The sequence below is a fragment of the Telmatherina bonti genome, assembly GCF_933228915.1.
Source record: "Telmatherina bonti genome assembly, chromosome: 19".
NCBI lineage: Eukaryota > Metazoa > Chordata > Actinopteri > Atheriniformes > Telmatherinidae > Telmatherina > Telmatherina bonti.
The window spans coordinates 16470571-16488553 of record NC_136617.1 but is presented as its reverse complement, the minus strand read 5'-3'; the positions used below and the strand labels follow the sequence as shown (position 1 = coordinate 16488553).

At 41.6% G+C, this 17983-nt stretch overlaps 1 protein-coding gene across 1 annotated transcript; it reads left to right on the top strand.

Moving 5' to 3' along the window:
* The first annotated feature begins 435 nt into the window (after positions 1–435).
* On the top strand, positions 436–12980 carry efna1a (ephrin-A1a). The gene is made up of 5 exons (XM_079258278.1): positions 436–697; positions 10342–10637; positions 11776–11841; positions 12512–12607; positions 12723–12980. Exons 1-5 carry the CDS (start codon positions 579–581, stop codon positions 12848–12850), a joined length of 705 nt encoding a protein of 234 aa, XP_079114404.1. The 5' UTR covers positions 436–578; the 3' UTR covers positions 12851–12980.
* Positions 12981–17983: the final 5003 nt, after the last annotated feature.

Sequence of the window (17983 nt, the reverse complement as noted above, 5' to 3'; positions counted from 1 at the left end):
ATGAATTATTGGTGTTTTTTTGGGTTCTTTTTGGATGTGTTGAATGACCTAAATGTATTTGACTGTCAAGTTTTTAAAGGAATAATTGAAGTATCACCATATCAAGTGGGCTTGCAAAATTTGGTATTTATCTGATATATTCTAATTAAACATTTATCCTCAATAAACACAGATTCACTGTTTCATGGACGATGCTATTATACAGTAAAATCTAAAGAGGTTTTACAGTGAATGTTTTGTCCTCCTGTAGTGTGAACTGGGAAGCTCGCTTCTCTCGGACAGCGCTCTGATTGGTCTGTAGCTCATGTTAGGGGCGTGGCTAAAGACTGAATGCGTTTCACAAAACCAGCCTCCACGCAAATCCAACTCTCATTCACTACGGATTTGACGAGTTCCCTTCCCTCGCGCAGATTCTTTATTCAGTTTTCTACAAACCAAATCGTTTTTTTTACCGCAACTTTACACTTCCGCGTGCTGTCTCCAGGTGCGCAGAAAAGCTCATTTCGGGAAACTTTTTCTTTTTTTAAGTTTTCGTATTGCACAACCTGCTTGAGTTGTGTTTTCTTGCTTCTCTCTGCATGCCTGCACCCATCTCCACCATGGATATGCTTTGGATAGTTGGCTTCGTTGTGAACGTCTGCGCCTGGTTTGCTTCAGCGGAGCGGCACAGTGTCTACTGGAACAGCACCAACCCAAAGTAAATATCTGCTTTGTTTTCCCTTGCTCACTACATACTTCATGTAATATTACTCTTTCATTTATCAAGTACAACAAGAACCTGATTGCCATTGTTATTTTCCAACTAATGAAATGGACTTTTTAATTCAATACTCCGCGCAAATAATCCCGATTTATGAATCAGAAGCGCGTGTATTCTTGCAGCGCATGCACATCCAGCCAGGCTGTTGGGATGAATTTACGATAGAAGCAACTGGCTGCCGTTGACATGATAATGCAAAACACTTGGGAGTCATTCTCCCTCCCCCTTGCTGGCTTTCTGAGCCTGTTATTATAGTGCTGTTTTGCTGTAATTCATTGCCTAACCTGTTCAGATTTAATCCGTTTTTCAGTCTGTTTGTACCTGCATTACAGGGTTAGTTTTTGTCAGGTTATATATCATGTGTTTTTTTTGGGGTTTTTTTTTTTTTTTTTTTGTTTATCTTTGTAAATTGGTAGCTGGGCATTTAAACAGTTTATGTTTTGAATGGAAGAAAGCTGCTTTAAAAGGAAATAAAGGGGTTTCAGGGACAGAAAGAAGGCTCCACTTGGGATTTAGTTTCAGGAAAGTTGTTTCTTTCCATGTGTTGACAACCCACCTATTGGGAATGAAGGGTCAAACATTTTCCTTGGCAAAGGTTATATTTTCCTTGTTGATTTTACAGACTTGACTCACAACAGAATGTGTTGAAATATCTGTTGCAATATCCTCCCCATCTGACAGAGAACCCTAACCTCTGGGTGGAGTGGGAGGTTGCTGTATCCTCTAAATCAAGAGATATCACATGGGTTTGGGCTGTCAGGGAGACAAGAAGGTGTTCATATTTCAGGTGGTAAGACAAGTAATAATGGTGTACGACAGAGACAGAGGAGGTAAGTTGAAGCCTGCCCAGTAGGTCACACCATGTGGGAGAGAGATGGATTGCTCGGGGAGGAGAAATTGGAGCTCAAATCGTGGGGGTTAGGGGCCATTCGGAATAAGTGGGGGGTCAATTAAGACTATGGTTGATGATGGCTGGGGTGAAATGGGTCTGGGTTTGAAGAGAGTCAGGTTTTCACTCCACAAACAAACTTCGACATGCACCCACACACATAAACACACCCACTGACACACATGGAAGGGCAAAGGCAAACAGACTCCTGGCAGACTATCACTCAATCACACCAAGAGACGCCATCTAAATCAATCAGTGCGGGGCTCACACTCAAACACCAAATGTTCTCCCACAAGCTTACACCCAACCCCCCCCCCCCCCCCCCCCCCCCCCCCCCCCCTCCACCTTATCTCCCCATGTGGCTCCAACTGTGGCTTTTAATGTTCTCAAAGTCCATAATTACAGTGACAAAGCTTTTCTCTGAAAATCGGAGTAGTCAAAGTCACAGATGGAGAGGCGTTTTGTTGTTCTGCTGTGCAATGCTTGTGCAGAGGTTGGGCTTGTGTATATCCTGGTAATCCCCCTTTCTTTGCACTTGCTATTTTTTTCCCGAAGACTCCGCTAAATCTCTCCCTTCAGCGAGTCTTAATCCTGGACTCACAGGGAAAAAAAAACTGCAGACTTTCCGAAACGTTTTCATTCAGTACGTTTCATTATTCCCAGCAATCTCCTGTCCCCGTTGACCCGTCACATGATACAGTGTGTTGATGTCCGTCATTTCCCTCGTGGTGGGCACTTTTTCCTCCTTCTGGTCCAGGTTCATTGCACTTCCCATTACTCAGAAAGCTGCCATCAATCAAATTGATCTCAGATTGATCACTTTGATCCTTGTGGCTGAGGCTCATTTCCTTTTTCTCAGCTTGTTTGTTGAAGGATTTTGCATCTCACACACTCATGCATATGCAGTTTCTCTGCACACCTGGGGGCTTGCTGTCTTTCAAGGGTGAGTCTGCTTGAACTTTGTTTCAACATGAAGAAAATCTGTTCCAAACAGTTCCATCGTTGCGTTTCAGCGCTTTCGAGCATTTTACCAGCCAGTATATTCCCAACCTTTGTGTCTGATTCACAACAATCTAATCACCTGCAAGCTTCGGTTCCCAGAAGGCTGCGCACCAGTGTTCCCAATCAGCCCTAGTTTGGCATGCCAGTATGTGTGAGCAAGGTTTTTCATAAAGGGAGTGTCTCTGAGTATGGGCTTACTCACTGTGACTCAAACACACTCTCTCACACATTAACCCAGTCGTACACACATACATGTGCCACGTGGTTATGGTTATTAACATCATCCTAGGAGACCTCTGTGCTCAACAACTGCAGTGTGAGGCAATAATCTGCTCTTTCACTGCTTCTCTCTTCCTTTTCCCTTTTCCCTGCTGACAGAGCATAAGTAGACATCCACCTTCGCTCTTCCCCCCTCCTCTTCTTGTGCTCTGTACCTGTCTCCCCCTCTCTCCACCACCTCCCTCTCCCTCATTTTGGCCAGCTTCCCTTTTCAGCTTGGTTCTGGGAATCTTTTAACTCTTTCGTGCCTTACTTGTACACAGATTAACTTTTCCTTCCCCCCCCACCACCAACTCCTTCATTTCCTTTTAGTGAATTTTTTAAACATCTGAACTTGCAGTGTGCTTTTTATTGGATCATTTCTGATACTAATTTAACCAAGAATATGATTTTTTTGTGTGTGTGTGTTTTCTCTCAACTCAAAAGGGAGTTATTTCTGGTATGTTTCACCCTCATGACGGATTTTCTTGGTATTTATCCAGTCAATGTGGCTGTTTTGTGATGCATCCCATACAAATTGGAGAAATGGTCTTCACAGTGGGCCAGAAAAAAAGAATAGTAACTGGTGTGACTGATCAAGGGTCAGAGTTCACTATGTGATGAAGTGGCACAGCCTCTATCAATCTGTCAGTCATTCTGTCACGGCGGTGGTCCCTGAATACGCGCTGCCACTCAGGCTAGCCTCTCTTCACACAGCCGCGGTTCTGCCTCTGGGAAACTCTTATTCACTCCCCCTCCTGTCTTTTCGGTCCCCTTCGCTCCTTCTCCGGCTTTTATCTCAACTTTACAAGCTGTCCCTTTTCAGTCTATTATTTCCCCACCTCAAACTCTGGTTCTCAGAGAAGTGAGGGAGAGGGGAAGCATGCTAAGAGGTGTGGAATTTTTTTCATCGTTATTGGCACCCATGGCGATCCGTCACAAGGCACTTTGCCCTTTCCTTCATGCTTTTTTCCCCTTCAGCTCTTTCCTTTTAAAACTTCCTTCTTTTACCTTCTTATGAAAAGCCACTTGAGTCTTCTGAGCAAACGTGGTGTATTTACTTGAACACTTCCCCGTCTTTCTATGTTTCTGTGTGTGTGTGTGTGTGTGTGTGTGTCCCCTATGGCGTGTCTTGTTAGAGCGGTGGAGCCAGTCTGAGAACTCAAGTCAGCAAAAGAGGGAAATTAAATTTAAGAGAAAACAAATGGAGTGAAGGTAGAAGCGTCTGTTTGCCTTCTGTGCGTGTGCTCGCATGAATGTTTGAGAGATAAAAGATAAAATGGTGTTGGCACCTTGACGGGTGTGATTACATAGGTGTAATACAAAATAGATTTCTGTGATTATCAAGTAATCTAAAAGAAAAAGTTACTTTCCAAGAAAAAAAACAAAGCATCCACATCTCTCAGTTCACTTCCTAATCCAGCCGCATCCCCCCTCCCCCTATTTTGGTCTGTGTTCTCTTCAGAAAATTCCTAAGCCTATCCATCTTTGTCTGGAATTGTCTGCCCCTGACTCCCCTCCCAGCACTCTTAATCTGGTTTTGTAATCTGTCTGGTAAATTCAATCTGTGCAAAGAGATTTTCTAACGGATGGCAATCGCCTCTTACACGCTCAATGACCAGAGTAAGGTGTTTACCTTTTCTATCTTTACAGATTTAACCATGTTGACAAGATTTTTTTTTTCCTTTTACTTTTCTTCCTATTCAATATTCTCAGTCGATCTTGCTGCACCAGAGGTAGTAGGGCATGTTTTATTGACTGCACCAGATAGTGAATCAGGCCAAAGGTTTTAACTTCCCGCAGGCGTGCTGTCGGCATTGCCAGAGTCTGCACACTGTCTGCTGTGTGTCTCCTGCAAAGTGCTGCACTTCCTGTAAACGTATTTTCCCGGGAAAACTGCGTATCCTGTCTGCACAATAAACAATACATTTCTCACACAACAACACACGCAAGACCATAAAAGTCTGAATGCAGGAGTTGATACAACTTCCCAGGCTCATATGGGAAATGTTTCAACTGTGAGAATACTTACATTAGCTGTAATTGTTTAATGATTAATGTGTGCGATGGTGGTAACTTGCACAGTGTTTAAGGATCCATTTTCCATGCCTGCCCAGTAAACAAATCTTCCAAATGTGTGTTTGGATTCACCTCTGATCAGTGTTCCCCCAATGAACCCCGCTGGTGTTTCCCTGAACTCTCCTGTCCTGCTACCTCTTCCTTATCTTCGCACCAGACTTCCCGTGCTCCTTCCCGCTGTGCTCCTCTACTCTGGAGTAATTTACAAGAAATCACAGAGAAGGAAAAGCTCCATAAGGGTGCAGATTTACGATCACGGTACAGCTGCTTTCTCATGATTTGTGAACCCAACAGTGTATATTTGTGACAACCCCAGACTTGTTTGTCTACTCAATGAACTAACAGTGTTTATGGGTCTGAATGAGGAAGAATCAGCCAGTAAAAGTCAGATATTATCTGAAAAGAGCCATTGTGTTTGTTTTGTTGTGCAAATATATGCTATTGTGTAACTTTAGCATTTGCTTTTTTTTTTTAATTTAATTTTTTTGTCCTATTTGTTGAAAGTGTACATGCAGTCTATAAACATGTTCTCCAATAAAACTCTTAGCCCTAGAGGTGAGCTGTATTATTACCATTTCTACAACCAGAACTACAAGCACTGTGCTAAAGTGAACATCTTAGTTTGTAGAAATGAATCCAGCAATTTTATTGGACAGATGTTTGCTTGGTGAGAAATTTGATGCACGCTGTGAACTTTTTGCTTTGGCCATTAATGATACAAATGATTCAGACAAGAACATAAGGCAGCTGGAAAGAGCATATGTATTTATCTAAGTCACCTTTAGTCCAGAGGAATTAGCCAGTTGCTTTTTCAGGACTTTTGCCCGGCGTTTTTTACTTAACTGGATGGAAACAGGAACTTTGCTAGAACAGCCAGGGATGCTGGCAGAATGGCCAATGATGCCGACAGACTAAAGTTGAATGGCAGACTGGAGAAAGCTGATTGAGATGGATGACTGAAAGTCACACGGAGCAAAGAATGAAGACTAGAATTATTATGTTGAAAGGGAAGAGCCAAAGGAATTGGACCACATCTGTTTCTATGACAACCCCAGCATATCCACATCACATTGTGCTTGGCTCTGCAAACAGTGGGTCAAAAAGTTGCATATTTGGAATACCATCAGGACAGGTTGTGATTGGTTCAGCAAGTCTCTGGATGGGGGAGGGATGGAGTTGACATGGGGATCTGGTTTGCTTATTGAGTGATGAAAGATGGACAGAGAGTGGGAGGGAATGACCGACAGTGATTAATGAAGGGGTAAACGAATAAAACAGGACTTTAATGGATGTCATTGAACAGTCTAACTTAAGCCCTCATCCTTCTCTGAAGTCCCACAAGGTTTTCACAAATTTATCTTGAAGTAAACTGCTTCCTTGTGTCTTGGATCTGTCATTATTCTCTTAACACCTTTCATTTTACGATGGATACACTTAAATGGACTTATACGTTGCAATTTACATTTATTTCCTTTCAACTCCAAATCTCCCAACCTAAAGAGGTAATATACCTCATCTGTTTGAGAGCAAGAGCAAAAACTGGCCCCATTCTGCTTGTGTCATCTCTTAACTTCCCCCAACCATCAGCCCCCACTCTGGGCCTTGCTGTCCACACTAAGCCCCTGTATTAAGTAGGGTCTGGTGCTGATGAATGGACCACAGCGCTGCCTTTGCTCCACCCAACAATCCAGGCTTGGACGAGCCGATTAGACGCTTTCCCCACATTCCGGTTCACTCATCCATGAGGTCGACCAGTCAACTTTTGGGTCATGTTTGTGGCATGTGTACAACCCAGGTGGAAAATAATGTTATGCTGCCAGAGTGTCCCTATAGAGATGAGAGATAACTATCTAGATAGATCAGTCAGGTCTATAAGGTTAATGGCAATCATTTAAAATAAAATTTCTTGTAACAGCATGCATGTATGAAATTTAAAATCTATAAAACTCCTTCTTGCTGACTGTCCATGTATAAAACTCCAGTGCTGACTTTTGTAATTGTCCGACCTTTGCTCCACATTGTGGCCTCTTCGCCTCAGAGGTCTAACATTCCACAGGGTGATAGAGCACAGAGATGAGAGGGTGATGGATGGATGAAAGGAGGGGATAGAGGTTGAGAAGAAAATAAAAAGGCAGACCACAGAGATTAAAGAAGAGAGATTAGACTCCTGCTCCTGAAGAGCCTCCAATAAATCAGGAACTCCCTCTTAGGAGAGGAGGAAGAGTAGCCGGATACAGTCTGTACCGTACTTTCACCAGACTGTGAGCTTACATATCTGACTGCTTGACATTCCCTCTCTGCTATCATTGCTGTTTGTTATTGGCATTCATTATCCACCTTATCGTGACTGGAACACACTCCCAAGATTCTTCAGCGCTCAAGATAGGCTACACACACACACACACACACACACACTCAGACATAAACAATCACACACTAAAATGTATCAGGGTGAGACAGACACCCATGCAAACAATGCTTGCTGCATGCCGCAGTTCCACAAATCATCCTTTAATAGAGGATACCACCAATCTTCACGCTTCAAGTTCCGCCATGATTAATCGAAAATGATCCTGGTTTGAACATTACAATAAATCATTACGGCCCATTTACATAGAGAGGGGAACAGTCTGGAAGAGGAACAAACAAGACGCACAAAGGAGATGGTGATGAAAGTGTTCGAAAGGTTCAAGGTGCAACTCTGCTTAATGTTTTAACACAGAAGCCAGCGCTCGCGTTGAAGGGAGTTACTCCGGTCCAGTTAATTAAGCTGGTGATGTGGAACGTTTCAGCGCCGAGGCGTTAGAGGGGAACAAAAGGCAGCAGGATAATTAAAACTATTTTACCATTAATAAAAGGCAGTAGCCAGCCTCCCTCTGGTGCGCATTCAGTCACTGCTCCCTCTGCTAAGTGAGCCACTCCACCAGTGTGAATAGAGACACTGTATGAAACGGTGGCATTGATAAAGCAACTGTAGTCCTCAAACAGAAACACTTAATGGGAGAAACTTTAAAAGCCAGTTCCAGCCCAGGCCCTTTGACCCCCCTCGCCCACTCCTATTCATGTCTCACCCTAAAAAGGGCTGGGAAGTGGGGAGCTGGAGGGTATAATTACCCCCCTCCAGGGCAACTTTAATACCCTTTTTTGTGTTTTAATTGCACCCCCCTCCGATCCTCTTTTGATGAACACATCAGGACCGTACCGCAACCAGTTTGTAATCAGGGCAACAGTTTCTGTTTTCAGTGTTTGCAAAGGGATGATAACTGGGAGGCACAAGCAGACCACTCTTGTTCAATGGTGTTATCGATTTAACTAGAATTGAAAGTCGTGTGGGGGGGGGCGACTTAAGCACCAATCTGGTAAGCAGACTGTGGCAGGCAACCTGAAGATAAGCACCAACCTTGTGAAGTATGGCTAAATTATTGTTCTCTCCCTTTTTCCAGAAGTTGCCCTGCGCACACATCATTATCAGCACAGTTAAATGAAAGTTTCATCAATAAACCAAAAAGATCCCTGTTTTTTCAGATGGGCTGCTGCTGTAATGGCGTTAGTGGCTCATCTGGTCATTGGCGGTGAGAAAATGCAGCCAGGCAGTGATGAGTAAACTGATGGGGGGGGATGGGGGCCAAAAGGGGAGCAGGAGTCAGCGCCCAGAGTTTGGAGCCACAGCGTCTATCCTGTTACTGGAGGGGGGGGGGCCCATGGCAACAAACAACATCAGTAACTAATGAGCGACTGGTGCTTGTGCCCTTTGATCATTAGCCACACGTATGGAACCTGTCACACAAACACAACCTCCCCCCACAAATGCTACTAGTTCCATTTAAGGGTTTATATGAGAAATGCCACAATTCACCGAGAAAAAACCTACTTCACTTGTAAAGGTGTCAGCTTAACAAACTGCAGGCTTCTCAACTAATAACTCACAAGATCTACAAGTCAGATAGTCGGCTGTCTCCTCTTTTGGCTGTTGAAAGCCTGACTAACCTATACATTGCAAAGGCAACAAAACCCTATATTATACACACATTCCGCCTGTGTACTATGAAGATATTTAAGTCTGTCATCTTATTCTCAGGGATTGCACCGACAATCCGGAACAGTAGGAGATTGGTAATCAGATAAGCATTACTTGGGAGCTATGCCCCAGGGGAGGAGATGTGTGTCTTTGTGGGTTCAGTGGGTGTAAATAGTAGGTAGCTACAGCCTTAGGTTGCTGATAGATGGGAATTACTGTGAAGTGTGTGCAGGTTTGTGTGTGTTACCGGTGGTCAGCTACTGCTTCAGGCTGCTGATAGATGGCTTTGGTGGAGGAGGGAGCATTAGCTGCGAGCTGCCCCAGGAGCACTCAGTCAGGGGGAAGGAGACAAAGCTGAAATACCTTTAGTGAAAATTCCCTGGAGATAAACTCCTAATGTCTCTGAAAGCAAACCCAAGTGGGAAAATGGGAGTGGGAGTCTTGGATTGTTTAGATAAGGCAAACTTGCATCAGAGAGTGCATTAAATTGTTATTTAACTATTCAGAGCCTTTAGTATAAGATGAGATTGTTTATGTGCAGTGATGCGGAACACAATAAATGCTACTTTGGTAAAAGAGAAGAGGAGGAAGTTAAAGACTATTGTAAAGAGGGTGGAGGAATGAGGGAAGGGATGTGGGGAGGAATGGAGGGGAGACAGCCTGACTGTCTGTATTTGTAATGAGAGAGAATGTGATGGAAGACTACTACAGACTATCACCACACTCATGTTGCATCTGCTCGTTTTTTTCTAATGAATGGATCACAACATGTGACTTCCTTGTTTCTGTGTCTTATAAAGTCAGGTCTACCTTTTGCTCTTTGGGTGCATTTGTCATTATGCATTCTGCTGCACTATTTGTGGGAGTGTTTGTGTAGTCGTGCAGATGTCAATACTCATCTCCTGTCTTGACTGGCTAACAGACTGCTAATGTTTCTTTGTAAACATCATTCAACTCTGAGGGGACATGAGATCAATGTGCACTCGCTGCTAACTTGCAACAAAACAGCAAGCACGAGCTGCTCCGGTCTCACATTCATCCATATTTATGTGCATGTCCTCTGCAGGTCTCTTTTTTTTCCCCCCTATTGTTCTCCCCTCCTAATTCCACTTCAGCACACACATGTTCCCATGCAAACATTCTCTCATTATCCTGTTCTATTCCACACGCTCCAGCCTTTCCTCTGATTTCCCTGTTGTACACCAGCATGCAGCCGATCAATATATAATCACAGGTTTTGAGGCTTATATTTATTATTGCTCCAGTGCTATAACCATGGTTATCAGTCTCCTGCCACTCGTGTAACCTTCCTCCGTTGCTTCTTCCCCACAGGTTTCAATGGGACAACTATGCCGTGGAGGTGAAGCTCAATGACTACCTGGACATCGTGTGCCCTCATTACCCTCAGGGTGAGGTGCCACTGCTAGATGCCGAGCGCTACGTGCTCTACATGGTGGAGCGTGAAGACTACGAGTCCTGCAAGCCCCAGTCTTATGATCAAATGCGCTGGGAGTGTGGTCATCCCTTCGCACCTCACGCAGCCGAGAAGTTCTCAGAAAAGTTCCAGCGTTTTACTCCATTTACACTGGGAAAAGAGTTTCGTCAAGGAGAAAGCTACTATTATATCTGTAAGTCTGACTGTTGAGTTCAGATTTGTTAATGTTTCCAAAATAGTTAAGTGTTCTAATACAGTAGTGTTTTGCATCTGCCGCCAGGGTTACTGCCCTTTGAGCTAAAAGTTAGCATATCAGAATGGTTGTGTCAATATGTTAATGCTACCTGATATCCAGTAATTTATTTCAACATATCTAAACTAAGAGAGAGATGTAATAAGTATACAACTGATTCCATGACTTGGGGAAAAAAGATTACAAAGCGACATGCATGTAAGGTTGCAGCTGGAGACTTTTTGAGTTGGAAATGAACCATCAGTTATTTCTGACCTTTCAACTTTCCAGTTAAAATTAAATGCACTGATATCTATGAGTATTTGCGCAGTTCTCTCATAGAGACTGCTTTGCAACAACTCATGTAAAGAACTGATTTTTCATCCATTTTAACCAGCTGACCAATCAGAGCTGGTCCTACTCAGGAATGCTAAGAAGGATTAGCTTCCTGAGATAGGAGCTACAATGGATATGCTATAATGGATATACTTTTTATGCAAACTTATTGTAGTACACCAATATATAGTACATTATAAACCTGTAAATGAGTATAACACAGGCTCTTTAAATTTATGTCAGAATGATGACAAAATATGAAGATTCCCCCAAAGGGGACATTATGAAATTTCATTGCAAGAAATCTCACTAAGAAATATGAATTTTAAATCTAGAAGAAGAAAGTTTAATGACAGTCACGGGGCTAAGATGTCTTGTATTTAAAAAGCAGTGTTACTATGGAAGTCTCTTTGCACTATCTGGGAAATTCTGGCGCACAACGGCCAGCTCTTTGAGGCAGATCATGCACAGGGGTCAGGGTGTCGGCTCAGTTTAAACAATGTTTGTCCCGTTAGAATGTGCACGAGGCTCAAACAGTTTTGTCACCCTGACCATGGTTGTAATTAGATAAACGGCAGGACAAGACACACTTTGCCTGGTCACAGATGGCCTCCTAAGGCTTTGTCCTTGAGTCTTTCTGTTGCCAAGAATTAGAGCGAGTGTGTGTTTGTAGGCGCGCATGCATGAAGGTGGATTAAGGGGGTGGATAAGTGCATTAGTCTGGATGTTAATGCCCGTGTTGTTGTTTCCCTCTTCTCTGCAGCTAAACCATTGCACCACCACGGTCAAGAGTGTCTCAGGCTCAGGGTTGATGTCATCGCAGCTGATGGTGAGATAAATACCCCCATAAAGGCCCATTTATGCTCAACATAGAAAATAAATACGGGAAGAAACTAAAGTGTCCATCCACCTGAGCACTTTAGCTGTCTCCTGTGTCATTTATGCACATAAGTTGGTTTTTTGGGACCTTGCAAGCCCGTTGCTTGAAGCAGAAAACAGCAATACCACTGGAAACCTGGGAGTCAGTGTTAAGCAAAGTAGCTGACACATAACTAGCATAAACAAACCATAAAAGAAGAGGAACAGGTGGAAACAGAGGAATAAAAAAAAAAAAAGAAAACGGTGAGGGCATAAATGGCACAGATTTGAAAGTTGCTATATGGCGGAAACTTTAGAAGAAAGGTTGAGCGAGTGTATCTGGTGTGTTGGGAAGTTGCAAACAACTTTACAGTGGTGTATTACTGCCAACAAGCAGTGTCTGAAACTGGCATCAAAATGCAGAAGGGAGTTCTGAACGCAGCACTGCTTACTAGTTGAGAAGTTGACGACAACGTAAAGATTCATGGAAGTGTAAGGGTAGCGGCTTGTGTCGACGGCTGAAACAGACATACCTATTTACTTATAAAGGACCTTTAGATTCAAAGGAAATGACATTGTTACCGTTGATGATTGTGTGAAGACCCAGCAAAGTATCTTATGTGCTTCTTATTTTCTTCCAGGCTCTCAAGAGGCTAGAGTAGCAAAGGGAGGCACAGGTGGGGCTGTAGTTGGAGCAGGGGGTGGTGCTCATAACCCATCCAACAGACTGCCTGCAGGTAAGTTGATCAACCCTTTGTCCTTTCTAATTATCTCTGACTTTAAGACAATAAAGAAGCATTTGGGATTACATTGGGGTCTAAACTAATGTCTTCTGTGTCTCCCGTCTTCAAGCAGATGACCCAGTGGTAATCCTACCGGATGTCCAAAAGAGCAAACGGACAAACTCTGCAGTGACAGCCACATCGCTTTCAGTCCTCTCGTTGCTAGTCCCGTTTTCATTACTGCTTTTGTTGCTCTGAAAGTGCAAGAAAGGGGTCTCTCTGTTCAGAGACTGCTTAGGGTTTTTTTCAGGGACTACAATGAAGACAGTCTGTGGGGTTGTAAACCACTGACTTAAAAAAAGAAAAAGAAAAAAAAAAAAAAAACATACCCAGTGCTGGCCACAGGGATAGACTTACAAAAGCTTGTAAAGTACCAATGGACTCACTTCTGCAGCAACATGAATAACTTTGAAAATACAAGACAAAGCTCAGGTGTTTTGTCTTATTTTTCTGAAGGTTACAGTATGTTTTTCCCCTTTAAGACAAAGCTCTTTTTGAGTTGTTTTTTTTTTTTTTTTTGAGGACACATCCCTTCATGGAGGAGAGGTAGAACAATCAAGAGCACACTACTACTCACCCAAAGTCTAATTCATATTTTAGATGGACTGAATCAGCATGTAAAAGCAAAGTCATCTCAAACCTTTTAGCCAAAGATCAGCCCTCTCTCCATCTTGTACACCATTCCACCCTTGAGTATCGTGTACTTCTTGTTGTGTTGTTATTATATTATTGAGTGGTGTTGATGTCTCAAGTGATTACTTTATCTAAATGTAGCATTCACAGACACAGGAGCTGTTCTCATGACTACCATTTCTCTGCAGACCACGTGCTTATACACTGTAGCACTGATGCTGCACAGTACAGACAACACACACCCCACAACAGCGCCACATACAGACAAACATGACGTGAAACCACATTACATTATGTTACGTGTACATTCTGTGAAAATAATTTATGGCATTTGCAGCTGAGAGGTTTTACTGTACATACGTTGTGCTCACGAAATGAAATGTTTACTGATGGCAAAGAGGAGGGGTTTTTATTCCTCCTCTCACCCGGTGGACGAGTATTTGTGTGAAAGTATATATTTGTGTGTGTTGACTGAGAATCAGAGAATGTGCCTGAGCTGTCAAAACTATGAGTGAAAGTGTGCTGAAGAAAAAATGTTTGGGGTTTTTTTTGGCAATTTTCTGCCAGAAGCAAACACTGAGATGTTGTGTTTATCGCCGAAAGGCTGGACTTCTCTATAATGGTTCTTGTCCCTGTATTGGTTAAAATTTTTTGACATAAAGAGCTGATATGAAATCTTCAGCACAGGATTCAACCCTGTTTCTCATGATGTTGGAAAACAAGGATATACTTCTAAAAACTTCTAAAACAGTTAGGTAGTTGGTTTCTTTTTAGATTTTTTAAAAAAAAAATATATATATATATATCCTTCCTGATTTCCACCAAAAAAGATACAGCATCAAATTGAGTTGCCAAGCACATCTTCAGCTGACTGGCTGGCTAGAACGACAAAGCACAACAGTGTATGACTAAAATTGAAGTCAGTCTTCTTTTTACCAGAATATTTGTTGCCTGATTTTGTACATGTGTAAGTAAGAGAAGTGTATAATATGTGCATATGTATATATGAATATATATAGATTATATAAAAGACCAGTTTGATAAATATGATAAATGTGAAACTTTTTCATGTGAAATAAAAAAAAAAAAAAGATATTTTTTGAAAACCAGAACTGCTTTTGTTTGTGGTTATTTGTTGCCATGGCAGTGTAGCCATGGAGATGGAGGTACATTGGTTGGTCTTTGAGTCTAAATGAGATGCTGCAACGACTGTACAATAACGTGAGTAATAAAGAAAAAGTATGGCTATTAAGAAAGTTATCTAATTTTAGGTGGTCTTCATACATTCCCTCCATTCCCATACGGTTTAAAATTAAATCCATTTAAAAGTACTGGATGCATTACACTTAACTTTTGGGATACTTCCAATTGGAAAAGCTCACATTATTCTTTTTACTTTCCATCTGATGCCATCCTTAAGACAAAAAGTTTATTTAAGACCCAAATAGAGAATATATTTAATCAATTTTTAATTATTACATGAAAGATTACCATCATTTCTTTCTACCTCTGCATTCTTCAATAACATAATACTAAAATGTTTTACCTTTTATTTAACCAGCAAGTCCCATGGAAAATTAGAAATGTCTTTTACAAAGAAAACCAGGTCAAGGTCTACTTTGTAAAATATATTTCTTTTACATATTTTTCTGCATGCAACACAAATATGATGCTCAAATGAACATTAAAAACAGAAGACAGCATTGATGCAGCATTCTCTCAAGAGAAGCCATGCCATTCCTCCATCACTGCATTATTTATGATGCTCTTAAAATATTTCATGGATATGAGCGTTTATAGTTTAACATTTTTTTTCTTGGAGATGAGTCCAGGACCAGGCCCAGGGATTTTTATTCAGAGGATAACTGCAAGAGCTGACAGAACAGTGTGGAAGTTTTGTTGGAGTTTAACCTGCAGAGCTTTTGATGAAAATACACCAGTCTACATGTCTAGGAATAGTCAGAGATATCCAGCCACCTAAATCAGTTAAAATACAGAGATGAGGGATTTTGCATTAAAATTAAACACAGAGAAACATGATTCACTGAGTTAAAGCTTGTTAAAGTGGTGGAAGTATTATACAGTTTTACTATAATAAATCACAAAAGGCAGCTTTCAGAAGTTTTTTTTTTTAAATACTAAATGAAAGATTTTCATCAACACACAGCAGTTTTTCTGCTATTTGGAAATGAGGTGATGTCTTTTCTTCTAAGGCTGCAGCGAATAGCTCGTCTTTTTGCAGAACAATGGGCCTATATGAGTGAAGGATTCAGCAAAGACTGGTGGAATAGATGAAAAATAGAGACACAACTCCAGGGCAGGCTTATATTTCTCTCATGGAGGTTACCTTATGTTTGTAATTTAATATTTTTTACAACCACAGAAAATCATTTGGACCAAGAATATACATAGGTACATTCACTCTATTGATTAAAAAAGACTTTCCCATTCAATTAAATCAAACCGGTCTGGCCCAGAGGCTCTTTTATTCTGGGTTATTATTGTAGGAATTTATTTAACAAGCAACCATGTGAACAGAACTATTGCAGCCCTGAAAGCAAGATTAAGCAACTCCTCTTGATTTCATAGAATTCTTTTTTTTTTTTTTTAACATATGTCTCTTGTTACTGGATCATATTTTAGCTTTTCTTCATTCTTTCTACATATGTGGGGAAAATATGATGGACTGCAAACATGTCACAGTCTTTAATAGTTAAACACTCCAGGAAAAGTATTGCTTCACACCTGTGCACACAAAATAGGTGGGGCTTTATATCATGATTATTGTTGTAAGATTATGCTTGACTAATGACCAAATGAGCTTTAGTGTTCGTATGATTTATAAATCATGGTGTGGAGCTGGAACAATGTGTTATGTCCTCCAAAGCGCCTGCATCTGCGATGGAGGATAGACAGAAGCATTTTACAAATATTGTGGCTTTACTATTTATCTCTGCTCAGCTCTGTGCCGAAGTACAGCTTCAAAGAGCCGATAATACCTCAGTAAACTCTTAGTGGAATATTGGAAAACAGTAAAAAAAAAAAAGAAAAATTCAGAGAAAAACTATAGAGACACTTAGTTCTCTGTGGTTGTACTCGTCTCCCAGTGGAAGCTGAGCGTTCGACCTTTTCTGATAACTTCCCAGGAGTGTGAGGAGCAAGTGGATTACCACGCTTCTATTGCATCTTTACAACTGGGGCAAACAGGATCCCTGCACCATGTAGAGCACGAATTTATCAGCATCCAGCCACAGCACTTCGCACTCGGTTAGACGCTTTATGGGTAATGTGGTAAATATTCATGACGAAGAAGCAACATTCAGATTCCCCAGCTTCACCCTGGAAGAAAAATCACTTTTCCCTCAGTATCTGGCTGATTTTTGTGTTTCAAAACCTTTCAGGAAACCGAACCCATTTTTCCTTCTGATTAGACCGGAAAGATATCCCAACAGCCACTATCACAGATAATGGCTCTAACAAACTAATGTGACGGGGGGGCAAATAGAATCAAGGCAAGGGAGGCTTCATAGAGGAAGATGAGAGAAAAGAAAAAACATGAAGGTTATGTTTATTGTTACGATTAGCTTTTCCTTTTAGCCAGAAGATTAATTTCAGACGCAATTTTTTTAACTATCTTTACTTCATTGTAAGTTTCAATACTTGAAACCAACACACACACATACACACACACACACACACACACACCTCCATTTTCTTGAGGCATGATACTTTGCTTGTCTCCAGGCAATATGACAAGCTATTGTTCTCTTCTCTCCTTCTCCTGCCTCTCCCTTCCCAGGGGAGCTTTACAGCCGTGACAGTAAAAACAGCTGTAGCACCAAAAACTGGTGCCACAGCTTCACAACTCCCCAATGTTTTCAAAGAGATGCCCATAAATTAAGGCTGTTGGACAGGCCCCTTAACCGCCTGACCCCTGAAGGAGGCTGTACTGAGTAGTGGCTCGTCAAGAGGGAACAATTCTTTTTATTTACGTACTCGTCCGGCATACCAGCTTGAGTAAATGTGGACAGCAAGTGTGAAACCTTTAGCGCTGTAGTAAATGTTATAGGCTGTCAGGAGATAAACATGGAACGTAAACATGGAGAACAGACGCACGGATGCAGCTTTTGCAGGCTTGGACGTAGAGAAACCACATCATTTTAAAGGGAAATCACAGAGAAGAGAAAGGCCAGACAGGTCCAGATATATTTACATACTGTCACAATATTTCTTCTTGTCGCTTACCAAAACATATTCAATTAAATAACGAATATGCACTAATATGTCGTCTCTTTGAATTTACATCTAAACCAAATGAAAGATTTACAGCTCTGTAACTTATGCAACTATCTTCTCTGGGGGGTTTGAATTGAGATTAGGTTAAAGTCATTGCTGAGTATTCCACTGTCTTTCTTTTCCTTCAAAAACAAACTTGTTTCCCTATATGTTGCAGTTATACATCTCTACTGTTAGTAGCGGCTCTGAGATGGACTTGTGACTTATCCAGGATGTAGTCTACCTCTCACCTAGTAGCTGCCGGAGTACACTGCAACCTGCAACCATGGATGGATGGACAAATGGATGGATCTGAATCTGAAAGGATAGTATATTATTGAATAAATCCAGCTGCTTCTGTTTAGGGCTGTGTACCACTGTTTTAATGAGCATCATCACCTCACCTGGTTGGAACCTGAGCTG

Bases quoted from the DNA above. Each gene is read 5' to 3' on its own strand.
- efna1a (XM_079258278.1), top strand. From the start codon at position 579: ATGCCTGCACCCATCTCCACCATGGATATGCTTTGGATAGTTGGCTTC. The intron at 698-10,341 runs GTAAATATCTGC...TCTTCCCCACAG, and splicing joins TGGAACAGCACCAACCCAAA to GTTTCAATGGGACAACTATG. The intron at 10,638-11,775 runs GTAAGTCTGACT...TCTTCTCTGCAG, and splicing joins AGAAAGCTACTATTATATCT to CTAAACCATTGCACCACCAC.